At 42.7% G+C, this 27,991-nt stretch overlaps 1 protein-coding gene and 1 long non-coding RNA gene across 2 annotated transcripts; one reads left to right on the top strand and one right to left on the bottom strand.

Moving 5' to 3' along the window:
- Positions 1-617: 617 nt before the first annotated feature.
- LOC135323339 (uncharacterized) lies at positions 618-23,052 on the bottom strand. Its single transcript, XR_010384801.1, has 3 exons — positions 22,951-23,052; positions 5,482-5,614; positions 618-757 (listed from the first exon to the last, which is right to left on the bottom strand). It is a non-coding gene; the product is annotated as an uncharacterized LOC135323339 (long non-coding RNA).
- A 149-nt stretch (positions 23,053-23,201) lies between these two features.
- On the top strand, positions 23,202-27,219 carry GPR27 (G protein-coupled receptor 27). Its single transcript, XM_064496315.1, has one exon. The coding sequence runs from the start codon at positions 23,503-23,505 to the stop codon at positions 24,634-24,636; it is 1,134 nt and encodes a 377-aa protein (XP_064352385.1). The 5' UTR covers positions 23,202-23,502; the 3' UTR covers positions 24,637-27,219.
- The last annotated feature ends 772 nt before the right edge of the window (positions 27,220-27,991 follow it).

Raw genomic sequence — 27,991 nt, 5'->3', positions numbered from 1 at the left:
TTCTAAAAGAGAGTGTGCCCCTCATGATAAATTACTTTCAGAATTTAGAACTAGGAACAGTCTGACAATTTTTCTTTATGGAATAACAGTTACGTACCTCTCTCTCTTTTTGCTTTGGCTTCCAGGATGCTCAAAATTAATTTGATGTTCAGTTACAACATCAATATTCGCCAATGAAAAAGCATCACTATTTTATATTGATATATTCCTATTTTTATTTTAATGATCCAATTGCATACATGCATCCTATATTGTGAAAAGTCTATTTTGGAAGGAGGCGATATACAAAAATATAAAATTTAAATGACCTTAAGATTAATAAAAGAGATCAGGCAACATGACTAAGTTAAGAAGCAAGATGCGAACAAGGGCCATTACTTTCATTCCCTTCCTATTTGAAATGTGTAAGAGATTTAATTATTATTGCTCTTCAGAACCATCTTTAGAAGATAACAAATTAGGAAAATTCCCCTCATCTTTCCCAGTCTGCAAATGGACAGCAAGAATTAGAATTTCAGGGTAGAAAGGGAACTTGGAGATTATCTAACTAAGCACACCCATCATTTTACAAATGAGGAAACTGAGGCCCAGAGAGGTGAGGTGACTTACCCGAGGCCACAGATCTAGGAAATGACAGAGGCAGGACTAGAACGTGGGCAGCTTGAGATCCAGGCCAACGTGCTCTCCCACTGTATAACACGCAACTCAGACGACTTGGGGTGGCAGGAGAGAGGAAAAGAAGGTGACCCCACAGCCCCTAGCAACGAAAACAACAAAAAAGACTTGAGGCACTCATAAATAATTAAGCAATTAGCTGCAGCAGCTATTCCCCTCCCTTCCAGCATCCAGTCACCAAGGCAACTTGGGCAGGGTGCCTGCTGGTTGCCTAGTAACAGTGTGGTCTGCTCCCCTGACATGCTCCCTAGGCATCAAAGGATTTGAGAGCCGGGAAGCGCCTTAGACAGGGATCACTATTTCAACACCTTCATTTTCTAAATGGGCAAATGGAGGCCCAGAGAAGCCAGGTAACCTGCCCAAGGTCACACAGCTACTCAGAGGCACAACCAGGCTCCATTTCCAGTTGTTTTCCATTGCACTGTGGCTCTCTCAAGGACACTGCAGATGGAGGAGAAGAGATGTCTCCACAGTTTCTAGAAGAATAAGAAAGTAAGATGGAGAGAGCAAGCAAGAAAGAGACAGAGACCTTAAGCTCTCATATGCAATTAGCAGGAGCTGGTAATCCCATCAGCCCAACTTTCATCATCACCATGGCAACATGGGTGAGGTGGGTACTGGTTGCCTAGTAACAAGTGGTCCTCTCTCTTCCACTCACATCCGGCTCCCTGGGAGTCACAGGAACAGGAAAAATGTTGGAGCTGGAAGGGAAGGCAGGGATCCTAACTCAGCCTCTTCCTTTGACCAATGTGGGACCTGAGGTCTGGGGATGCTGTACAAGGTGATACAGCCAGAGAGCTAGCTAGTGACAGGAACTCACTGTTGGTCACTGTTGGTCAACCAGCCTTTCCTGAATTCCCTCAATAAACTGCCTCTGTCACGGCACTGTGGGAAGGGAAACTTCATTCAATAGAGTCACTGCATGGTAGTGGAATAGCCAGTGATCTCCAGGGGGTGCGAATGGTGACAACACTGTAGTGAGGCCTGGCACACAGATGTACACAAGAAGCACTCCGCACAGGACTAAACACAGGGTCTCTAAAGTCAGAAAACCTGAGTCAAAAGCCAGCTCTCCTCAAACCCGGGTCCTTATCTCTCTGTGCCTCTGTCTCCACATCGGAGAAATGGGCGTCCTGACAGCCCCTAGGTCCCAAGTCCCAAATTGTCACTAGAATTAAATGAGGAAACGCGCATGTCAAGTGCCTGGTATAGTAAAGATGTAGTAAGTGCGAAGTATTCATTTATTCGACTTTCAATAAACACCTGTCGCATGTCGACTATGCAAATGCCACTGTTCTAGACTCTTGAGATTCATTAACAAGCAATACAGACAAAAGAAATCCTTATCTCAGGAAGCATACTTTCCAGTGGAATGAATATATTATTATATATGTGCATGTGTGTGTACATATATACACATATATACACACATTTAAGTGTTTGTTGAATGGGTGGAGGAACTCATTGGCAATATGTTGTGTTTATGTTACTGGGCTCCTTCTCTAAGGCTGAGAAGTTTCCTGTTTACAGAGTGTGATGCTGTAAATATGCAGGCCTGTCTTGTAGGTGGAGACTCCCCTTTTCCTTTCTTTTAAAAGCTCTGAAGAAAAAGGAAGGCAGTGGCCACTAGATGGCAGACCTCAGTCTCCCCAGATACAGGGCACCAGGAGCCACAGGCCAGGGGCTAAGGCCCTAACGCATGCTTCCAACAAAGGCAAGTGGTTAGTCTGAAGGAGAGGCTAGGAGGGGTGGGGGCGACTGGAAAGGCCTCTGGGACCCTGTTGGGAGGGGATGGTGTCAGGGGAGGCTGAAGTATGGTGGAAGAGAGATTGCTTTAGAAAGATTGAATCCTGCCTTAACCAAGACCCTGCCCTAGGGAAGCTGTGTGACCTGGAGAAGTTTTATTCACCTTGCTGAGCTCCAGATGCTTCATGTGGAGTACAGAGATAGTAACAAGAGCTCCCTCTGGGGATGCTCTGAGGCACACATGACAAAACACGTCTAAGGCACCTTGTGAGCTGCACATCGAAAAAGCTCAAGCGGTGTTACTGATCTAGGATCTAAGAGACCCCTGAAGGTTTGGGTCAGGGTTGCAAATGGAGGGGAGAGCGGTGAGGGAAAGAGTACTTGTCCAAGCTTTGCAATCAGGAGACTGAGGTCCTCCCAGTCACTGGGCCTGGAAATTGTGGCATCGAGTTTCGGTGGCCCCACCCTCCACTTCCCTATCCACCTGTCAGCCCCAGCCAGTCCTTGTTCTGTTCTTCCTGCCCCTTGGACGGGTCCTCCTTCTTTGTTCCCAGTGGTGGCACCCACTCCCAGTCCTCACCTCCTGAGGTCCAGCCAAGCACACCAGGCTCCCCGCTTCTAGCACCTGCCCCTCCAAAGCCCTCCAGGACAGCAGTCTGAGCAACTGTCCCCAAACACCCATTTGGGCATGCCTAAAGCGCTCCCCTGGCTTCCTACAGCTCTCAGGAGACAGCTCAGACTCTTCCTGGTGGCCACCAGGGCTCAGCAGCTCCTGGACCCTTCCTGCTTTTCCGACCACATGTCTGTGCACTCTCACTTCCTCAGAGCTTCTCTGCAGCCTCGAGGCATCTGTCCATGCTGGTTCCTCTCCTAAACCTCCAGTCCCTCTGCTCCTCATGGATGGCCCCTTCTCCCACTCAGGCCTCCTGGGCAGTATCATTCTTGCCCTCCCGCTTCAGGGCAGGTCCTCTCCGTCCCTGATTACTTCCTTCCCAGCACGCGTCATGGCCTCACTGATCTACTGCCGCCCACACAGAATATCCAGTCCCAGAGGGCCAGGCCCCTCTTCTTCACCGCTGTCCCCCTGGTGCCCAGCCCAGGGCCAGCCACAGGGATGTTACACTACCAAGATCTGTTAAGTAAATGAAGTGGGTATACAACAGCTACTGATTGAAGGGAACAGTCTGTGAATTCACCTCCCAGTTTCTAGACTTTCCCCCTGTCAGTGCATCCTTTGTGTGGATGACATATCAGCCTTCCTGAAAAGCACTCTTCCCTGTTAGTTCTTTGCTCAAAAGCCCAAGCAAATGGTGCAATGGCTGTCTGTCTCTCATGGGCTGAGGTCTGAGACCTCCAGTCTAGCATTTGAGATCCTCCCAGTCCAATCCACCTTTCCAAATGCATGTGCAAGTATAGCTCTCAAAAGATTTGGCTATAATTATGCATATGTATCTACATTTACATCCACTTGGAAATACAGAAATATGTAGGAAATGTGTTTGGAAATACACATACTTGGACATGCCCTCTTCCCCTTGGTGAACCCTCAGCTCTGCCTTACATGAGCTCCCGGGGCAGGCTGATGACCCCCCCACCCCATTCCCCTTCTCCAGTTCCCAGTGCAGCATCCAGCATATGGGAGATTCAACCTTACTGAATCGATGATCCATCTCCTCCCCACTTGGTAAACACACTGTTTGCACTCATATCCCGGCACTTTTGCCTGAGATCTTTCCTCTCTTCCTTGCTCATCCAAACCCTCTAACCATCCTTCAGGGGCCAGAGCAAGTTCCACTGCAGGAGATCAGTCACCAGACACACTCCAGAAAGGGGCAGGAGATCCAGGGTCCCGGAGCCGTGGCTAAGCAAGTGCCCAAACTACTTTCCTAAGGAAACTTCTGGCAGCGGGAACACTGGAAAGTAACCACGCTTTTCCTTGGTTAGGAAAAAAAAAGTCCCAGTGACTTGAGAAACACTGGTTCTGTGGCCAGCCTAAGAATTCAGATTAAGGACTTTTGTTCTGGCCACACAGTATTTCACTGATTGGAGGAACAATGATACATAAAAGCAACTCCTACTGTTGGGCATTTAGTTTGTTACCAAGATTCATGCCCACTGTGTGCCCCCTTGCAGTTAAAACACTACAAATCACTGGCTTCTTATCAGAGACTAGTTATTAATCCCCCTGCCCCGCAAGCCTGATTAATCAGTCAGAGAGGTGAGGATGGCTCAGATCAGAAACCGGACCTGCAGAGGAAGACCAGCAAGTCTCTGCTTGGTCTTCGGAAGTTTTTAAGGGAGAGGAAAAGAGGGACAGGGGAGAGACAATGGGATCTGACGAAGATCCCAGAGTGTGTCTCTGAGTCCACACTTAACAGCTGTGTCATCTGGGGCCAATCAGTCAACCTCTTTGCAGCTCCTTCCTTCTCACCTGGAACATGAGTGCCCCCCAGGACCTGCTTCGCAGTGCTGCGCGAGCTGAGGCTCTGCACAAGCCATACCGAGCTGGGTGCTGCCTCCTTCTGGCCGTTCCTGGTGGGGAGAGCCCCGCAGCTTCTCTGCTGTTTGAACATGGGTGTTCTCCTTTGCACTCTGGAGACTGAGAGAAGAGTGTGTAGAGCAACCAACCATCCTGGTTTGCCTGAGACTGTCGGAGACTGGAAGCCGAAAGTCCTGGAAAACCCCTCCTTGGTCCTGGGCAAACTGGGACAGCTGGTCATGCCAGGAGCTCGGCCACAGAGCACGCCTGCTGCACGTGATTTTCTGCACCCGCCGTGGAGGACGCTGAGGACTGCTGGTCTAGTGGACTAAGTCAGCAGCATGCTCGTCCCTTCTTCGAAGAGGCTAACTGCTTTACGGGGAAGGTTTTGTCTGAGCTTTCAGTTACAGGCCAGATAGCACTACGAGGAGTATTCTGCAAGCCAGTACTCTGAGGACGGGCACTGGGCTCTCTAAAGCTTTATGCTTAAGCTCCAATAATCACATCGTATTATGACCTGAGAAATCCTGACATTGAAAAGATCAACTTACGCTACAGAACATTAGGAGGTGATGACTCACGTTACAAAGTGATGACTGGTGCCTTATTTTCTAGATGAGCCGAAGTTCCTTGAGGGCGGGAAGCTCAAGTGCGCCGTCACAGAACAGACTGCCCATGTAGTGGATACTCCGCAAATACTGGGGTAAGGAATCCCTATATGATCAAAATATTCATTAAAGTGTTTACCGAAATACTTTATAAGTCATTTACTTAAGAGCTGAGTAGTCTAAAATCTGAGACGCTACTATCAGTTGATGGGCAATTAGAAAAGGAAAATAAAGCCATTATTGAAATGAAACCACATTATTTGTTTTCTTAAAAAAACTGCAACTGCATAAAAGTTCTAGAACTATAACTACCACACAAAGTGTTACATTAGGAATCATGAAGATGCTTTCAAACAGCATTTTAGGCCACAAAACCTCGCAGTTAACGAATCTCTTACCATCAGTAGAAATGGCATATTCCCAATATAGAAAGACACTATCATTTTTTTTTACTTCTTTCCTATTGATTTTCATTTGTTACATATTATGTACATAATGTTAAATTGCAGGCTATGAGAGTTCTTTAAATATTTCTTAGTTTTTATGGTAAGATGGTGTCTTTCTCGGGGAAGTGAAGAATACAGTACAAAGTCTGATACAAAATGTGGTCTCTAACGGAAGTTATGATGAAGTTGGTACCCCACGGGTCACCCTGCATGTGTGTTTTGTGTAATAAATATTTACTACCATTGACAATGATCTTGGAGATAATTAAGAATCATTTTTGCCCTTTCAAAACCTTCCAGATCCCTCAGAATTAAACTCTGAATTATCCTAACTTTGAGCTGTTTCTCTATCATTCCTAAAATGCCCAAGGGTCATGTTTTTTGGTCTTATAGACTAAAATGTTTTATACTGTATGAAACATGATCTTGTCAATAATAGAGTACTATCTTTTTCATATTTTGCAAAAGCACAGTTAATGATGCAAATAATTTCCTATCTTTCATTCTGAGGGAAAACCATTAATAAAACCATACTCCTCGCAAGAATCAAAATTCGGCAGTAAGAGGACACAAACCACCCATAAAGGCAAGACATAAATTAGCAGTGAGGAAACAAGCCTAATGATTATAATGCCCAGATGGAAATGAATAACTGAATCATTCTCTGTCAAATCAAATAGCATCTTAATAAGTTGTTGCATCATCTCTGTTGATTTAATTTAACTGGAAGATATGAGAAAATGATTACGACCTGCAAAAATATCTTCCTTTCCCATGCTCATTAGCATTTGGCCTGTGAATCCTCTCCTTTTATTCTGAAGGTAAAGTTGCCTCCCAAATGGTCCCTGGGCTTCTTTCTCTCAAAAGCAGCAGCCCACGTTAAAAAGAGAAATAGCCCCAAACTGGAATGAAATGACTAGAATTTAAAAAAAACTGGAACCCCAGCATTTGGTCAAATCTTTTATCAAAGAAAGAACTCAAACACTTCTTTTACCAGGCGAGCCGGTAAGAAGAAGTTGTCATGGAAACAGGATGTATTCAAATTATACTAGGAATGACGTTCTTCATCCAACTAGGTGCTCATCTCCTCTAAATGGGGAGAAATTATTGTAGCTGAAATCTGTTCTATTTCTTTCAAACCTGCATTAAAAACAATCACTTCCTTTATTTTCTACAGAAATACACAGACACGGAGCTTCACTCTTCTAAAAGGGGGGATTAAAATTACTTGCAAAAGAACTGGTGCGTAAATAAAAGGCATAAGATGAAAATGAATCCCGTGATGTAAACCTACTGACGCACAGTGAAGGGGCGAAGAATGGAAATCAGATAATGTAATACCACCTTCACTTATAATGGGACGTATTTTTCTTCGGTAGCATTAGTAACTGTTTTTTACAGAACGATCTAGGCCAGAACAGTCCCCTAGAAGGTGAGGGGACTCGTGAGCAGGTGTACTGTCACCACTGCTGATTACAGCACAGGCCCTTGTTAATTCACACACATCCAAGACAGACACAGAAGAAAGGCAATGCTGGGATGAGAAGACTTCTCCCACTACTAAGTAAGGCAAATATTAAGAAACACATGCTAGAGGCTAATTCTGTGGGGAGAGACTTAAAGCATGGAAGGCCCATGAATTCACAGTGTTATCTAAGAGGTGGCCTGAAATTCTTTTTGGATCAAAGTAATCCCATGAAAACATCTTTTAATTTTTTTCAGGTGATGATAATTTCTCTACCTCCCTCCAAAAACATGAGAAAAAAGATTTTCCATGTTTTGCAGCCTAGAATGCTGAAGTCTCAACAAAGCCCTTGTCCAAAGACTTAAGACAATGATAATTCAAAATGCAACAATTCCAAAATATACAAAGAATTCTTAAAATGCAACAATAAGAAAATGAAAGACCTGATTTAAAAATGGGCAAGGACCTGAACAGACATCCCGTCAAAGAAAATGTACAAATGGCAAATTAACCTACGAAAAGATGCTCAACGTCACGTCATTAGGGAACTGCAAATTAAAACAACAAGATATCACTGCACACTGATTAGAATGGCCAATATCTAAAATACTGACAACACCAAACGCTGATGAAGATGTGGAGTGATGGGAACTCTCACTCCTGATGGGAATGGTAAAGCCATGTTGGAAGACAGTGGCAATTTCTTACAAAACTAAACATACTCTTACCATATAATCCAGCAAACATACTACTTGCTATTTAGCCGAAGTAGGTGAAAACACGTTCACACAAAAATCTGCACATAAATGTTTATAGGAACTTTATTCATAATTGCCAAAACTTGGAAGCACCCAAGATGTCCTTCAGTAGGTGAATGGATAAACAAACTGTGGTACATCCACTAACTGGAATATCATTCATGGATAAAAAGAAATGAATTATCAACCCATGAAAAGACATGAGGAAGCTTAAGTGCATATTATAAGTGAAAGAAATCAATGTGAAAAGACTGCATATCATACGATTCCAACTGTATGATTCTCCGGAAAAGACAAAACTATGGAGACAGTTAAAGGATCAGTGTTTACCAGAAGTTAGCAGGGAGGGAGGGATGAACAGACCAAGAAAAGAGGATTTCTAGAGCAGTGAAACTATTCCATATGAGACTGCAATGGTGGATATATATTATTATACACATGTCAAAACCCATAGAATGTACAACATCAAGAGTGAACCCTAATGTAAACCATGGACTTTGGGCGATAATGATGTGTCAACGTAGGTTCACTGACTGTAACAAACGCACCACTCTGGTGTGGGATTTTGATAGTAGGGGAGGCAGTGCATATATAGGGTAGTGGGGAGAAGTGAAATCTCTATACCTTCTGCTCAATTTTGCTGTGAACCTAAAACTGCACTAAAAAATAAAGACTATTTAAAAAAAAAAAAAACAGCAACAGCGCTAATAGCTACCATTTCATGAATGCTTACCTATGTGCCACATTCACTTATCTTTTCTATCCCACATATCAGACAGAATTATCATCCCCATTTTATACACTGGAGGCTCAAAATGGTTAAATAACCTTCTTACGGTCACATAGCAAGAGGTACAAAGTTCAAACCCAAGTCAGCCTGGTTCCAAGTCTGTGCTCCTAACATCAGCAAATTATCCTCTCAAGGACAAGTTTCACCTCTCTGAAGACAGCTCTGTCATTTGAAAAGTGAGGAAGGCTTTTGACTCAAGGAAGTATTCGAATCATGCTCCAAAATGCTAAAATCAGAACACCATGGGAAAAGTGTACAAAGCATATGTACACCTAGTAAATAAATAAGGGGCTAGGAAACATCAGAGTGCAACTACAAATTAACAGCCATTTAGCGTTTGCCGTAAGTTTAGTTGAACCATCTGCTTTTGGAGAGGGATTTTTAAGAGATACAACTGTAGATCCAAGAATCTCAATGAACTCCAAACACAAAAAACATAAAGAAAATCACACCAAGGCACAGCATGATCAAATGGCTCAATACCAGGAAAAAGATATGTTATGAACAGAGAAAAATAAGAATTAGAAAAGATTTTTCACAGGAAATAATACAAGCAAGAAGACAATGGAGCAATCTCTATAAAGCACTGAAAGAAAAAAAAAAAGGGTCAACCTAGAATTCTATATCCAGTGATACATCTTTTCAGAGACAATGGAAAAGAAATGTACTTCCTGAAAGATCGAGTAGACATGCTTTTCTCAATTTTTCTCACAATTACATGACAAACCCTGAACGCTATATATGAAATAAACATAAGGTGGCAATAAGGTGGCACACCAGCTAGTGACCTTGGGAACCAAGGAATGACATGGTGGTAAGCTCCCTGGCTTTTCTTTTTGCCACATGTATCCCACATTTGGTGCTAGAAAAGCTGGCAACCTGAAAATGCCAATGGGCACAGACAAGAAAAACCCCAATGAAAGCCTTTCTCCCACCAAAAGGACAAGACAAGGAGCAGCCTAGCAAGACAAAAACTTTTTAGACAATAACTACTCTACAGCAGCCAAACACCACGGGAAAGACTGTGACCCCACCTCCACCCACGCCAGCAGGGCCAAGAGGGGCGCTTTGGCTTCTACCTTCACCAGGTAGAGTGGATTAAACAAAAAGCAAATAGTGACAAGAGCAAACCCCCCTGATCCCACAACATGCTATCTACAAACAATTCACTTCAAATACAACATGGTTAAACTGAAAGGAAAAGGATGGGGAACGATAAATCATGTAAACATTAATCTAAAAATATAAGAGTGGCTATATTAATATCAGATAAAATAGACTTCAGAGCAAAGTTTACTAGAGACAAAGGACATTACATAATGATGAAAGGATCAACCCACCAGGAAGACATAATGATTCCAAATACGTGTGCACCAAACAACAGAGCCTCAAAATATACAAAGCAAACTCTGAAAGAGTAGAGAAGAGATAGGCAATCCACAATTACAGCTGCAAACTTCAACACTCCACTCTGAGTAATTGATAGAACTATGAGACAGAAAATCAGCAAGGGATGGAAGAAATGAATGGCAAAATCAGTCAGCAATATCTAACTGAGATACATAGCACTTTAGCAGAATACACATTTTTTTTAATGCACTGGAATGTTTACTAATATAGGTTACATCCTGGACATAAAACAAATCTTAATAAATTTAAAAAAATAACAGAAAGGCAACAGGAAAATTTCCAAACACTTGAAAATTGAACAGTACACATATAATAATCTGTGGGTTATTACATGTTAAGAGGGGTCTCAAAGAAAATTTAAATATGCATACAACTGAATGAAAATGAAAATACAACACATTAAAATATGTCAGATGCAACCAATGCACTGCTGAGAGGGAAAATTTATAGCACTAAATGCTTACATTAGGAAGGAAGACAGGTCTCAAATCAGTAATATAAATTCCTACATTAATGAACTAAAAAGAGAAGAGCAAAGTAAACTGAAAGCAAGAGAAGGAAGTGGAAAAAGCAAAGATAAGAGTAGAAGTCAATGAAATAGAAAACAAAAAAAAATACTGAAAATTAATAAAATAAAAAATAGGAGAAATAAAGATGCTTTCAACATGTAAAAGCTAATGTTGTCACTATCAGACTCATGCTACAAGAAATGTCACATAAAGTTCTTCAGTAAGAAGGAAAATTATACCAGAAGGGAATTTAGATCTACAGAAAGGAGTGAAGGGTACTGGAAATGGTAATCACATGGGTCAATATATGAGGATATTATTTTATGTTATAATTTAAGTATGATATATTTAAGTAAAAACAATGTAGTGTGAGGTTAATAACATAAGTAAAAGAAAAATGTGACAAGCATAACACAAAGGTTGGGAGGAAGAAATGAAAAGTATGCTATTATAAGTTTTTATACTATATATGAAGAAGCATAGTATCCCTTGGAGGTAGATGGCAGTAAGTTAAAGATTATGCTATATACCCTGAATAAAGCACTGAAATAATACAGCAAACAATTACAGCAAATAATCAAATCAAAGAGATAAGAAATTCTAAGAAACATTTAATCCAAAAGAAGGCACAAAAACTGGGGGAGGGCACAAAGGGCAGATAGGACAAATAGCGAGATGATAAGACTTAAATCTTATCCTATCAGTATTCACATTAAATGTGGAAGGTATAAATACTCTCATTGAAAGTTAGGGATTGTCAGACTGGATAAAAGAACGATACCCAATAAAAATGCTCCCAACAAGAAATATGCTTTAAATATGAAGACAGAAACAGGTTAAAAGTAAAATGATAGAAAGTCTATTTTTCTTTCTGAAAGTAATGTACAAAACCTTTCAATTTAACAAATATTTACTTAGCACCTCCTATGAACCAGGAATATACGAGAAAACACTCTTACAAGAACAAAAGAATTTTAAGAATTCATTCAAAAACACACACAAGCAGACACCCTGAAACGCCAGGCATAGGCTGTATGCAAAATTACACGTTACTTTGATGTTTAGCTTGATTTTATGAGCATATTTTACTATAAAATAATTTTTTAAGTAAAGAACTAAGAGTAGATAAAAGATAAACTAAGATTCTAATCAAAAGAAAACTGGAGTAGTTACATTATTATCATACCAATTAAACTTCAGAGAAAGGATATTACCAGGAATGACAAAGGTCAATTAATAACATAAAGGAGTAACTTCACCAGGAGGACACAGCAATTCTCAACATGTTACTCCTGATAACAACAGATCGCCAAAATACATGAAGAAAAACTTAGAAGTGCAACGAGAAATATACAAATCCGTAATTACAGTCTGAGATTTCAACACTCCTCTCTCAGTAATTGACAGAACAAGTAGACAGAAAATCGATAAGAGTATAAAATATTCCGACAACATTATCGACTGACTTGACCTGATTGACATTTATAGAACATTCTATTTAACAAGCACATAATACACATTCTTTTCAAGCAAACATGGAGCGTTTAAGCAAGACAGCCCATATTCTGGGCCATAAAACAACTCTCAATAAATTTAACAGAATTCAAGTCATACAAGTATGTTCTCTGGTACAATGGAATTAAATTAAAAATTAGTAACAGCAATATCTCTGGGAACCTCCATGTATTTATAAGGACACACTTCTATATAACCCATGGGTCAAAAAGCAATCAAAAAGGAAATTAGAAAGTATTTTGAAATGAATAAATATGAAAACACACACATCAAATTTGTGGGAGTCTGCTTAAATAGTACCAAGGGAAAATTTTATACAAGATTGCTCGAATAATGGTCTGAAATCAATGAACTCAGCCTCATGTTAAGAAACTGGAAAGAGCAAATTGGACTCAAGTAGAAGAAAGGAAATAATACATCAGAGCAGAAACTAATGAAGTAGAAAATTTTAAAAAAATACAGAAAATCAACGAAATAAAAATATAATTCTTTGAGATTAAAAAAAAATTATTAATCTCAAGCCAGACTGTCCAGGAAAAAACTAAGAGGAAACAAATTACCCAGAATCAGGGATGAGATGAATGATATCTACACAGATTTTATAGATAGCAAGGAACTTCTAAAGATAACACAGGATTGATTAATAAGTTTATGAGAATGAATTAATAACATTGATGAGATGGAAAAGTTCCTTGAAAGACACAAACCACCAAAGTTTACTCAAGAAGCAGATAATAACCTGAGCAGCCATATATCTATAAAAGAAATGGGTTATATAGTTAAATACCTTCCCACAAAGAAATCTCAAGGCTTAAATGGCTTCACTGGTGAATTCTACCAAACACTTAAGGAAAGAATAATAGCAATTACACAAATTCTTCTACACAACTACACAAAAATACTGAAAAAGAGAGAATATTTTTTAACTCATTCTATTAGGCCAGCCTCACTATAAAACAAAACCAGCACAAGAAAACTAGAGATCAACAACTTCCATGAATATAGATGCAAAAATCCCAAAGAAAATTTTAGCACGTAGAATATAAGAATATATAAAAAAAAGGATGATTCATCATGACCAACTGGGGTTTCTCTCAGGAATGCAGGTTGGTTTAACATCTGAAAGTCAATTAATATAATTTATCATTTAACAAACTAAAATAGCAAATCATCTCAATAGAGACAGAAAAAGCATTTGCCAAAATCCAACATTCATTCCTGATTAAAAAAAAAAAAACTCTCAGCAAAGTAGGGATAGAAGGGAATTTCTTCATCTACAGGCATCTCCAAAAACCTACAGCTAATAATATCCTTAATGAAACATTGAGTGCTTCCCGTTTAACATGAAGGGAGAGACTAACGAGGTCCACTCTCATCACTTTTATTTAACATTCTACTGAGGTTCTAGCCAGTGCTATAAAGCAAGAAAAAGAAACAACAAGCATCCAGATTGGTAGAGAGAAAGTAAAACTGTCCTTAATCACAGACAGTACAATCATCTATGTAAAAAACCTGACAGAACTTACCCCCAAAAGCTACTAGAACTAATAAATGAGTTTGGCAGAATCTCAGGATACAAGATCAATACAAATATCAATTATCTGTTTATACACTGGCATTGAACAATTATAAATGGAAATTTTAAAAAATGTCATTCATAATAATATAAAAATATGAAATACTTATGGGTAAATCTGATGAAATGTACAAGAACTGTACGCTAATAACTACAAAAGACTGATGAAAGAAATTAAAGATCTAAGTAAATGGAGAGATATACCTTGTTCATATGTAGGAAAATGGAGTATTGTTAAGATTTCACTTCTCCCCAAATTGATCTATACACAATTCCAATTAAAAATCATAATAGGCTTTTTTGTAGAATCTGACAAGCTGATTCTAAGATCTATATGTAAATCCTAATGATTGAGAACACTCAAAACATTCTGAAAAAGAAGAACAAATGTGGAGAAGTAACATTCCCGGATTTTAAAAGCTTATTAAAACGCCACAATAATGAATGCAGTGTGGTATGGGTGTCAAGACAGATACAGATAAACTGACCAGAACAGAGTTCAGAAATAGACACACATATATATGAACAACTGATTGTTGACAAAAAATGCAAAGGCAATTAAATGAACAATAACACTTTTTCAACAAAGTGTTGGAACAGCTGGATATTTATATGCAAAAAAAAAAAGAAGTTCAATCTATACCTCCCATACCTCATATCATTTTCAAGAATTAGCTTAATACAGAGCTTAAAACTAAACAGAAAACTTAAAAATATGTAACTTCTACAAGAAAACATAGAAGAAAATCATTGTGACCCTAGTTTAGGAAAGGACTTCTCAGATAATGACACCAAAATCAGATTCATAAAATAATCCAAATTGACAAACTGGACTTGGTGAAAATTAAAATCTTGTGCTTGTCAAAGTACACTATTAAAAGAATAAAAATACAAGCCACAGACCAAGAGAAAATATTTGTGAATCATATATCTGAAAAAAGAACTTGACTCTAGAATATATTTTTATAGATTACAAAATTCAGTAATAAAAAATAAATGATGCAATAAAAAAGGGCAAAAGTTGAACAGATTTATCAGCATTGAAGATATATGGGGGGGCAGATAAGCACATGAGAAGATGCTCAACATCATTAGTCATTATTTGCAACCTAGGGGAATTCTATTCCCAGCCAAACTATCAATCAAGTATGAAAGTAAAGGCAGTGTATTTTCAAATACGTAAAATCTTACTGACACATACACAGCACCTAAAAAGAAATGAAAGAACAAAGAAAGAGAAAGAAATAACATGGAAGAGAAAGATGTGGACTGCAGGAAACAAGACATCTGATTTAGGAAGGGCTGGCACGATGTTGAAGGGAAGTGCCAGGGCAACAGCTATGCAGATTCTTCAACAAACTAAAAAGGATGAAGGTCCTGAAGAGATGTCTCCAAGGACAAAAATGTAACAACCAGGTTGGATGATGATTTTGGCTGTACTGAGTGAAACTGTAGGCACATATCACTTTAAAAGGGGGGAAAGAAATCCCACAATCATTAGCTCTAAGGAAAACAAGAGTTACACAATTTACAAAATGCACGTATAATATAGGATTCAGCTGTGAATTCTCCTGCGCAGTGCAGAACTTTACAATCCCACACCTCACTGATGCCAAGCAGACTCGAAACGACTTTTATTCATTAAACGAGTTCCACTCCTGTTAGAAAGTGGTGGAAGGGTGGCAGCAGGGGGCTTCTGAGAAATGTAGCTACTTAATCAAAATGTCTGCAACACTGGAATCAGACCTTCTTAAAGTCATATGGAAATCTAAGGAGAAATGTGCCAAAGACATGCCTTTTACATGACTTGTTTCACCATCAAAATCTGTCTGCCATGCCTCTAAGGTAAGACCACATTTTATTTTTGCAGATACTGTCCCAAACAAGGGTAATAATTCAGGCCAGCTAAAGATTTTCTATCTAAATCAAAGCCCAGCGCAAAGCTTGGGGGCGGCGAGAAGAGGAAGAAGTCATACCTGTGTGGATGCTTACCTGTATAGAGGGTAGGTATTTAAAAGAGTTAAACTTTCATTTTTCAGTATGAGAAAGTTATTGGAAAACTGGTAAAACAGAAAGTGAAGTAATAGTAGGTACATCCCTAAAGGTGTGTCTTGTAGGCTTCAGCTCCGTAGCTCAGAGCATTTTATAAAGATGTATCTCCAAAATCTGTATCTTAGAAATTACAGCCTCTGTAATTCTCTAGAATGGAAAATAACAATAATCAACACACTGTTTGACTTTTGAGGAAACAGAAGAGGAAGGAGGGGGGGAGAGGCTTACAGAAGCAGCATCTTCCATACGTACTATTTATACCATGATTCCACACACAGGAAAAGAACATTAAAGGAACCGGTTTGATCCTATCATCCTTGGCACTCCGGTAGCACCCTTGTCCTGCTGGTTACATTCAATCCTTCAAAAGCAAAATTTAGGATCACAGCATAACTTAACCACTAGAGGGAGTTTAAACAGCTATTAAATACAGTGGAAAAGAGGGGCCACCAAAAAAAAAAAGGCTTTTTTCTCACTAGAAGACATGGCTGTACCTCTTTGAACAGAACAGATTAGAGAAAAATAAAAAATGAGATTTTTAAGTGGTGACAAGGGTAGAATTTTGTTTCTTCTAAATGTTGGAAGTGCTCATTTTCAAGCGATTAAAATACTACCCACAGCATAACCGTTTTTCTCATTTCTCTACCAGGCAATACAACCTCCTCCTTGGTATTTATCACGGATAGGTTTCCCCTCAATTATATGTTAGTCAACACAGCCCTATATGTGTATCTATACCACACTATTAGGAATTCAGGCTTTCAAGCCAGACAGACCAGATTTTAACCTTGCTTTGCCACCTTGTGATATGTGACCACAGACTATGTAATTAGCTGCTCTAATTAACATGAGGCTCAAAGTGCCTCATCTATAAAATGGGCGTACAGGATTTTGTAGAAGTAAATTAGTTAATGTATGCAAAACACCTTGGTACACTACCAGATCCAAAAAAAAAAAAAAAAAAAAACGTTTTCCAATGGGTATATAGCTTCTGCATTATAAAGCTGCTGACAATAAGAATTTCTTTATCTCTCCTCCCAAGTTCATCTCAGCATCAAAGCATGTAAATGCTGAAGCAAACCAAAGATGCAACCGTTGTACATGTGACCAGGAGGCAAGACATACTGATTTCTGTGGCCAACCCCAGGGAAGGGCCCAAGAATGCACACCTGAGAGGCCCACATTCACTCAAAAAGCAAGAATGAGGAGTCCATGTCACTTGCCAGGCCCCTAGCCACCTTTCAATAAGGATACTTCCATGGCTACAGAGATGACTTGACTTTACTATGAATTGTTTTCTTTTTGCAGTTATGTATCATCTTAGAACATTCAGAGTTGTGCAACTGTCACTGCTACCTAATTTAGACTATTTTCATCACCACCAAAACAGGCACCCCAATGCCCACTGGCAGCCACTCTCCCACTCTCTCTACCCCAGGTCCCTGGCTACTAATCTCCTTTCTGTCTCCATGGATGTGCCTACTCTGGCCGCATTATATAAATGGACAACTGGATTGCTTCTCCTCCTTGGCTGTTTCGAAAAGTGCTGCTATGAACATGTGTGTACAAATTTTGCATGGATATGGTTCCATTTTTCTTGGGTGTGTATACCTAGGAGTGGAAATGCTGCATTATTAGTAACATAATTGAACTTCTTGAGGATCTGCCAAAATATTTTCCAAAACAGCTACACCATTTTAATATTTATACACCAGCACTGGATGAGGGTTCCAATTTCTCCACGCCATCGTCAAAACTTGTTACCGTCCATCTTTTTGACAACAGACATCCCACTAGGTGTGAAGTGGTTTTACCACTATGGTTTCTGATTTGCGTTTTTGTAACGACTGACGATGTTAAGCATCCTTTCATATATTTACTGGCCATTTGCGTATCTTTTTGGAAAAATGCCTATTCAAATCCTTTGCTCATTTTAAAATTGGGTTGTTTGACTTTTTTTTTGTTGTTGACTTATAGGCACTCTTTATTTATTCTGGGTACAATTCACTCATCAGATATATAATTTAAAAGTATCTTCTCCCATTCTGTAGACTGTCTTTTCACTTTCTTAAAAGTGTTCTTTGAAGCACAAACTTTTAAAATTTAATAAAATGCAATTTATCTATTTTTTCCTTTGTTCCTTGTCCTTTTGGTGCCACATCTAAGAAAACTGCCTCATCTAAAGCCATCAAAATTTATTCCTATGTTTTCTCCTAAAAGTTTTATAGTTTTAGTTCTTACATTTATGTCTATGATCCATTTTGAGTTAACTTTTGTACACAGGGGTCCAACTTCACTCTTTTGCATGTGGAGAGACTTAATAGTTAAGGGTTTTCACTAAACCATATTGTGCTCTAAGAAGGCTGACAATACATCATGTATACACACTTAAATGACATAGTCATTCATTCAACAAAAATATGCAGCAAGAACCATATTCTGAGATAGGACCTATAATTTTTCTTCCTCTGTTTTGCCCTTTCCTTTCCAACACTGAAGCAGAGAGCGGGCTCCAGCCTTCCTTGCCAAGGAGAGATTTAGGGAAGGTAGCTTCTGGGCTTTTGTTTTCCCAAATACCTAAATTCTGGGACCACAGATTCCCAGGGGAGCTGACCAATTACATCGTCCAGAAGACCAAGAAAGAACTGGTCCACCCCTAGGCCAGAGCAGACAGGGATTCCACAGAGAAGGCAGAAGGGAGGAGAGAAGAGGGTTCTGAGAGACAGGGGAGCTGCACCCGGCTTCCCAGACATACTGCTGAGAGGCATGGCTGTGGGTGCATGTAAAGGACATGCATTCTCAGCCCGGATGCTCACACCCAAGTCTGGCATGAGGCAGCTAAGAATCCCCATCACAACGGCTTATAAGGACAGAAACAACACGGTAACAACTGGCCCACATCAGACGGGACACCCCCATACCCGTGCACACACTATTCCGAACGACCGTGTGCTGTGCAGTCTGGGCAATGGCCTGGAACTGCGGCACATCCTGAGGAAGCAAGAGTCTATGATGAAACCCAAGAGGCACCAAGGTTACACCTTCTTCTCCACCAGTGAGGCAAAATGGCAACTCAGCCAGAAAGGAAGTTTCTAGAAAGCAGTTATATTTCCGGCCCCTTTGATTTTATGGACTGACATTCACACCTGCCACAGAATTACTGAGAACCCGTTACATACAGGGTGTCCTCCTAGGCCAGGCTGAAGTGGAGAATATAAAAGTCAGTCGGGCCACGTGAGCCAGGGCATTTACAGTCAGATAAGAGCAAACACGAGTGACTCTAGTTGTTCTTTATGACACACTGCCTGTGTGCACACCTTGTGTTACACTCTTTGCAAATGGATCGAATTTAATGGAATCTTCCTCACAAAAGGACTGTGAGGCTTAGAGGTTCAGAGAAGGCAAAGGCTTGGCTAAGAATACGTGCTAGTAATTGGTGCAAACTCCAGTCCATTTTCATTCCTGAAGCTCAGACCCCCTCCCACGGAGAGGCCAGTGTGAGCGCTCTCCTTTGATGACTCAACATGCATGGGACATAGACTTTGGCTCATGATTTCTAAGAGGTGGGATGAGACTAAGTCAAACCAACCTTCTCTAGCTTGATGTGCAATGCACCCACTGGCAGATGGCTAGCCGGAAGCCTGAGGCTGGCTGCACGGGAGACATCAGCCAAATGGGCTCCCGTGATCATGGGAACCGTGGCCTTGACTGAACCTCTCAAGGTCTGTCAATCAGTCTTCCAAATAGCAGATTTCCATTCTCATTCACATCATCTATGTGTGCAGCAAAGAAGTTACATAGCTAATTTTGGGGAGAAATTTCCAACTTTTCTATTTACGTGCAAAAGGAAGAATTTGGTTATAAACAAAAGGGAAATTTTTCTTGTAGGGGAAAATCCCACAGAGCTGCTTTGCTTTGAGATACTGGCACTCAACTCGGTGCCTCAGAACCTATTTTAAATTCTTGTGTGGAGCTTCCTAGAAACAATAAAAGGAAAATAAAGTTGATTCTGGCAATGAAATGTTCATAGTTTTTCCTTAAATATTAATCTTCTGAACAAAATGGTGACAGTGAGTGAAGCAGGCCTATCAATGCTGTGAGAGGCATGATTTATGTATTTCGTATTGCTGCTTCTGTTGTGTGATTCTGGGCAGATGACTAAACCAAATCTCAAATCCCAAAGAGAAGTATATTGAGCTGTAGAGAGAAGTTTAAAAAAAAAAAACAAAAAACACAGAGAAAGCTAAGTTATAAGGAACTAATATCTCTTCTTTGGGGTCTTTATCTGAAGAATCAATCTCTCTTCATTCAAGATTATACAGCCATTTAACTTTCATTTTCTCATATACAAACTGAACTTCAGAGGTGAGGACCCTGGGAAATTATCTGGTCCAATTTCTCATTCTGAAAATGGGAACATTTGAGATTCCAAGAGGTAAAGTGACTTGTGTGAAGTCATCTGTTCATTAGAACAAATAATATTAAGATTTCAACCAAGTGAGAAGGGCATTGACCTAGGAGTGAGATGACCTGGAGTCCACTGCCCACTCAGCCACGTATGAGTTTATAAAATGAAAGTGTTGGATTACATGGTTTTAAAAATCTCTCCCCTCTTTGAAAGGGCTATCCTTCTGTGAACGTGAGCTTTCATTTCTTTTTAGAAACTTAACAGCTTTCTTTGCAGTTACTATGAAGAGGCAACACGTATAAGTGATTATGTGCGTGGGCTCCAGAATCAGACGTTCTCCCTTGCGAGCCCACCTTTCACACCTACTTATGGCAAAGGCCTGAACAAATTACTTGACCGCACCGCCTCATCTGCAAAATGGAGATGGTAACCGCACCCACCACATGTGGCTCTCAGAGTGATTAAACGAGGTAACACGTCAAGTATTCTGCACAGGGCATGGAACACAGCAAGTGCTCAGTATACGCAGGCTGCCTGCCATTCATGTTATCATAAAGGAACTACAGCTGGTGTCTTTGTGTGCGTTAAAAGATGGCATCCCTTCCTCTGGGCAGATGCAGCCCAAATGCTAAAGTCCACATCAAGGCAGGATCTCATTCTCCATGGCTACGTGCTTGGCTCTAAAAAATTAAGGAAAGAAACCATTTCCCAATATCCTTTGCTGACAGTGGTAGCCAATGACGTGTGTTTGTAACAATGTCAGCCTTCTAGAAAACTCTTCAGAGGTGGCCTACTTAGAGGGCAGCAACACTGCTTTTTTGTTTTTCTTCTTTTTGCCTGGAATGCAGAAAGAATGGCTGGGGTGTCAGCAGCCTCCTGATCACGAGAGGAGGGCTAAATGACTTTCAGAGACTCAGTCCTTCAACCAATAATTCAATGCCAAAACCACTGATCCCCAGACTGCTTGTTTCATGGAGAAAATAAGCTGATGTCCATCTTTTTAGCTACTGTTATCAAAACCCAATTCCTAATCCAAAAAACCCTCCAAAATCTACTTCTCTTTTCTGTCAACAAATATATGTAGACCTGCCTGGTCAGTCAATTGTCCCTGGCCACGTAGCAGTCCTAAGTCAGGCCCTCGTTGGCCCTTACTTAGAGTTTAACAAAATGTAAAAACTGCCCCGAAGGTTCTTGCTACTGCAAGTGTGGTCTGCAGACCAGAGGAACTAGTGTCACCGAGGAACTTTTTAGAAAGGCAGCGTCTTCAGCCTCTTCCAAACTACTGAATCAGGACTCCAGTGATTTCTGTGCATAGTGTAGACTAAGGCTCTGGACTAGACTTCCGGACTCTGTCATTCTTCTTAAACACTACTGCCAAAATACTTTTCCTGAAACACATTAGTAGTTTTTTTAATCATGTCACTTTCCTCCAAAACCTTCAAGGGCTCCTTACTGCCTACAGACTAAAATCCAGACTCCTTAGCCTGACAAGGCTTTCTGTGATCTTGAGTTCTCCTGGAAATGTCCATCAAAGTGCCTGCGATGCACATATTAGTCAGACAATAAACAATATTCTATATAAGTCTAAGCAAAACAGTGAGTGTACCTGAGAAAGAATATATTCCTTAATTCTGGCTTTTCCATGCCAGGCATTGGGGATATGGTGGGACAAAAAACCAGATATGGTCCCTTGCCTTCATGGAGCTTAGAGATAGTTGAAAGGACAGGATCTTAAACAGAAATAAAGTAAAATAAATACATTCACTGATAGATTTTAACTGCTAAGAAGGAAACGAATGGACAGTGATACAGAGTAAGCTAGACTGATCAGAATAATGGCCCAGAGGGTGTGGAGCCTGCAGAGGGGCTGGTCCAGGCACAGGGAACAGCCCGTTCAAAGCCCAGAGAGAATCTGGTGTGCCTCAGGATCAGAACAGGGGCTGCCCTTTCAGGCTGACTCAGAAAACTGACAGCCTGGGAGGAAGGTGGCATAGGATTCACCTTCCAAAGTACCAAAGAGATAATGCTGAATTTCTTTTCCCTAACAGATGTCTTCACTGGGACCACGAATGAAGCAGAGAGCAGGGTATGCTTCAGAGTCGCTGTGCGTCCAGCCCTGGAAATCCCACCGAGCGAAATTGGAATCTCAGCTCTACCACTTATCGGCTCTCAACTCCCTTGACCTCCAAGCCTCTGGTCCCTCAGATATAAAGTGGGTTTAAGATAGGACCAACTTTGTCGTTACTGTGAACACTGAGAGAGATTATGCTGGTAAAGCTCCCCAGAACACTGCCACCCACATCGGCGCTGACCTGAATACTGGAGGTTACAAGATTGTGATGATGATGACGACTGTTATTATTAGCTTCTGGGCAGAGACTCGTCTCAGATTCTCCTGTCCCCCCCACCCTCCGAGGCCTCCCGACCTGCCATCCCAGGCCACCTCCTCCCGCGCACGGCCACCATGATGACCCCAGGGCGGGCGCCAGGCGCCGCCGCCGGACCCCTGTTACCTGGGGCCAAACGCGACCTGTCGCCACCACGCGTCCTGGGCCCTGCCTCCCTCCCGGCCGCCTGCTGGCCCCGCAGCTGCGGCGGCGGCGCCCCCAGCCCAGCCCGACCCGGGCGGCGCGGGATGCCTCGGCGGGGCTGGCGGCGGCGGCCACGCGGCGCGCTCCGGCGGAGGGGAGGGGGCTCCGCGGCGGCGGCGGCGGCGGCGGGGGGCAGAGCCCAGAGGCGCGGCGGCGGCAGCGGCGGCGGCGGCAGCGGAGGAAGAGGAGACGGAGGAGGATGCACCGGGCTGCGGGCGGCCCGGCCCGCAGTGCCTGAGGCGCAGGGAGTGGCCGTCGCCTCCTGCGAGCACCATTCCTGAGATGGCGGCGCGGCGGCTGCTCGGGGAGCCGAGGAGGGGTCAGCCGGGCGCAGGCTGAGCCCCGCCGGGCCGGGGGCTCGCCGGAGACCCGCGCGCTCGGGGGAGCTGTGGCCCGCTGGCCGGCAGGCCTGCGGAGCGGTGAGGCCGGGGCGGCCCCGAAGCGGAGCGTGACGCCGGGCCTGGGGAGGCCGCGATGGCGAACGCCAGCGAGCCGGGCGGCGGCGGCGGCGGCGGCGAGGCGGCAGCCCTGGGACTCAAGCTGGCCACGCTCAGCCTGCTGCTGTGCGTGAGCCTGGCGGGCAACGTGCTGTTCGCGCTGCTCATCGTGCGGGAGCGCAGCCTGCACCGCGCCCCGTACTACCTGCTGCTCGACCTGTGCCTGGCCGACGGGCTGCGCGCGCTCGCCTGCCTCCCGGCCGTCATGCTGGCGGCGCGGCGGGCCGCGGCCGCCGCGGGGGCGCCGCCGGGCGCGCTGGGCTGCAAGCTGCTCGCCTTCCTGGCCGCGCTCTTCTGCTTCCACGCCGCCTTCCTGCTGCTCGGCGTGGGCGTCACCCGCTACCTGGCCATCGCGCACCACCGCTTCTACGCCGAGCGCCTGGCCGGCTGGCCGTGCGCCGCCATGCTGGTGTGCGCCGCCTGGGCGCTGGCGCTGGCCGCGGCCTTCCCGCCCGTGCTGGACGGCGGCGGCGGCGACGACGAGGACGCGCCGTGCGCCCTGGAGCAGCGGCCCGACGGCGCCCCCGGCGCGCTCGGCTTCCTGCTGCTGCTGGCCGTGGTGGTGGGCGCCACGCACCTCGTCTACCTCCGCCTGCTCTTCTTCATCCACGACCGCCGCAAGATGCGGCCCGCGCGCCTCGTGCCCGCCGTCAGCCACGACTGGACCTTCCACGGCCCCGGCGCCACCGGCCAGGCGGCCGCCAATTGGACGGCTGGCTTCGGCCGCGGGCCCACGCCGCCCGCGCTCGTGGGCATCCGGCCGGCAGGGGCGGGCCGCGGCGCGCGCCGCCTCCTCGTGCTCGAGGAGTTCAAGACGGAGAAGAGGCTGTGCAAGATGTTCTACGCCGTCACCCTGCTCTTCCTGCTCCTCTGGGGGCCCTACGTCGTGGCCAGCTACCTGCGGGTCCTGGTGCGGCCCGGCGCCGTCCCCCAGGCCTACCTGACGGCCTCCGTGTGGCTGACCTTCGCGCAGGCCGGCATCAATCCCGTCGTGTGCTTCCTCTTCAACAGGGAGCTCAGGGACTGCTTCCGGGCCCAGTTCCCCTGCTGCCAGAGCCCCCAGGCCACCCAGTCCACCCTGCCCTGCGACCTGAAAGGCATCGGTTTATAAGGGGCTCTTCCCCCGCCATGCGCACTTCAACCCGGCCTTTTCCTTTGGCTTGGACGGTGACGTCGTTCCTCCCCCTTCTGCCCCTTTTTTCATTTTCTAAGCTGCCTTCAAAACGACTCTCAAAGTGGATAAACACTTGGATTGTACAGACTTCTTCGTGGGGAGAGGGTTTCGAAGTTCCAGCCCCACCCCAGCTCCGCGTGTTCATCCTCTTTAATGTATTTTCATCTTAACAGTAGGCCCTGCAGTCTTTGTGCTGGTACTGATGTCTTACTCCATGTGTTACTCCTATGGGTTTTTTTTTGTTTGTTTGTTTTTTGTTTTTTTTTTAAATGAAGGCTAAACTAATTTTCTTCATGCAACCTTTCCTAAAGACCATGGCCAGTTTTCTACAGAAGCTATTTTTGACAACCTCAAGTGGCATTCATTACATTTTGCGGTGAAGTAGAGGAACCCGGGGGGACTTCACAAGTTCGATTTCTTGAGGGTCTTCTGTTGGAAGCAGGAGAAAGAGGGAAAGTTGTCTCACGTTCCCTCTGAAATGCGGGCCGTGCGGTCAGTGGGACTGCTCTCGTTCTTTGAAGGTATTGAGAACTCTGTTCAGTATTGATACTGAGTTTAAAGAGCAGAAATGGGAGTGAGCAGCAAGGCAGCCATTTTTGATCAGGGACAAGTAAGATTTGTTCCCCACCTTGCTTTATGCCACTAGAAAATGCCCTTTGTACTTTACCAATCTTGAGTGGGAACATTTCTGTAAAACTGCAACTTTTCAAAAGAGTAAAGAGTGTTTTGGTTAGTAATGGTGCGGAGAAAATACAGTATTGCATGTTTTCGTGAGTACTGATTGTGGTTCAGGGACTGGGAGGGCTCTGAGACGAGCAAATCAAAAGTGTTTGGGTATTTTTTGCCAATAAAAATTAAAATAATTTTTTGGAAACAGTTTGTGCTTCAAGGAGCCCAGTTTTATTGTCTTACAAAACTCATTTCCACTTTGAAAATTGTTCTTTTGTTCAAGGTATAGATGGACTATAATGATACTTGACTTCTTTGAGACAAAACATTTCCTTAAAATGTTTGTTAGGTCGAGCTGTGCTGTTCTGCTGGTGGTTGTTTTAAATTAATAATGAGAACTGTAATTTAAAATAATTATTTCTTTGTTAGACACATTGTCATTAAATTCAAAGACTAAATTCTGCAAGTACTGTATAAATTTTTTTTTTGCTTCTAATGCTACATTTTTTATTAACGTAGCTTCCGTTTTGAGGATTTATATCTGTATTTCTCTTTGCATTATATAAATATACCAGTATTTTCATTCTGGAGTGGGTTTTTGTTGCCGTGGTTTGAGGCTATGACAGGTAGTAATATATGTGTAAGCAAGGTAGTCATGTTCTGTTATCCTTTCAGTGCATGCTGTTTAGTTGACCATCAGAATTTCTAAGACATTTGAGGCTTGTTAATCTAAAGTGCAAGATAAAAATCTGCAAATCTTTTTAAAGGGAAAAAGTGGTAGATATATATACTGCTTTAAAACTGTTTTTTTATGAACATAAAACATGAGTGTGAGCAAAGTAATCATTTTGATAAAATAATCATTAAAAATGGGTGCAATAAATATACTGAAATTTGAGTTGGGCATAATATAAAGTATTTAATGTTCAGTCCAAGATGGGTAAGTCATAATAAGAGGGGGTGGCTAAATTATCTCAGGTGAAATGGCCAGCATCATTTTATTTTGTCTGTAAAAGTCATTCAGTGTATGCAGACAGTCTCAAATTTGGAAAATATGAGTAACTCTTAGCCTGTTTCTCCCCAGGTTGTAAGACCAGGTAGACATCCATTATCCAAGGGCCATTTATCAGAAATCTCAGCTAATCTAAAGACAAAGAGGCCCAGGAAGTAAATCTCTCTTCCTCTAACCTCTCATCCACCCAAGTGATCCAAGTGCAAAAAACAGAAGTCACTGAGCCCGTATGATCTTCAGAATTCTGAGCACCTGCCATGACACAGGAACCAAGGCATCAGGGCTAACTCCTGTGCAACCTCAGCCTTAGGCAGTAGGTCAAGGGCACAGAGATAGCCTCTGGGCTCTATGTGGCCTTGAGTTCACAGATGCTTTTCCATAGGAGAATCCATAAGCCAGGGATTCTCGAATGTTAACATTCATAACAACAATCACCTTAAGTACTTGCAGGGTCCAGAGGTTCTTATTAGAAGGAGTTGGGGCGGGACCCAGGAAAGAGCATCTTCAACAAGATGCCCCAGAAGTTGGACGCACACTCCAGGCCTTTGCTCAAACCCGATTTACTCAGACACCACGTGTACACACTTGGTGATCTGGGTTTGTCTTGCTTTGTTCTGATTGGATGGGAGGTTTCTAATGAGAATTCAGGCGATGAGTAATGAGAAATGACAGGCAACTGTAAAGGAAAAAGAAAAGAACCAAGAGAGGCAGGGAAACAAGCTGTCCGGGGGAATTCTGTGTAGGAGCAAAATCCCCTCACACCTCAATAGTTTTTTGCCCAATGAATGTATTAACCTGTACTTTGTTAACTATATTAATAAAAAAAATCAAGAAAAAGTTAGCTGTGTTGCAGAGTACTCTAGTTGTTGTACCAGGACAGGTACAATGTATTTGGGGAAGACTTCCATTAAAATTGCTCATTTTGTTTATTTGGGAAACTATTTTAGCACAATTTCTCCTCCTCCTCCCCAAGTGAGATAAATGAATTGTGTCTATACCTGAAGCAACAGAAAATAGATTGCTTGTCTATAAATCTTTGTCTGCATGTCTTAGCATGGGATTACTGGGTCTCAAATGAACATTTTTAAGTCTTTTGATACTGTATGTCAAATTGCTTTGCAGAAAGACTTATATCTGCTTGCTTTTCCACCTGGCCATGCTTTTTTTTTTTTTTTTTTTAAATGAAGTAAGTGGGGAAGCAAATAACAAATCAATAACCACAACGATAAATAATAATCTCCATATCCACTGTTCAGCCTTGCCAAGTCTTGTCAGTCTTGCCATATTGGTCTCTACCTTTCTTTCCTTTTCTCATCTTTTCTTTCCTTCTCCTTTCTTCCCCATTTCCTTTCCTTTCTTTCCATTTTCCCTCTCTTCTTTCTTCCCTTCCTAATTTCCCACCCTCCCTTTCCTTCCCTTTTCCTTCCTTCCTTTCTTTCTCTCTCTTTTTAAAAGAAAGAAAACAGGACACAGTGATTTCTGCCAAGTCTCTGGTTTCACCATCAGCCATCTGTGTTCTCAAATGCCCTGCCCCAAAGGACAGGGTCCTGGGGCTGAGTCAGGATGGATCACGGGGGCGGTGAGACTGGCTCTACCCTTCACTGTCTTTCC

Source organism: Camelus dromedarius, chromosome 17 (assembly GCF_036321535.1).
Source record: "Camelus dromedarius isolate mCamDro1 chromosome 17, mCamDro1.pat, whole genome shotgun sequence".
NCBI classification, from domain to species: Eukaryota; Metazoa; Chordata; class Mammalia; order Artiodactyla; family Camelidae; genus Camelus; species Camelus dromedarius.
The sequence above is the reverse complement of the archived record's forward strand: the minus strand, read 5'-3'. Positions and strand labels throughout refer to the sequence as shown.

What these genes read in the sequence shown, in the direction of transcription:
- GPR27 (XM_064496315.1), top strand. Translation starts at nt 23,503, where the DNA reads ATGGCGAACGCCAGCGAGCCGGGCGGCGGCGGCGGCGGCGGCGAGGCG.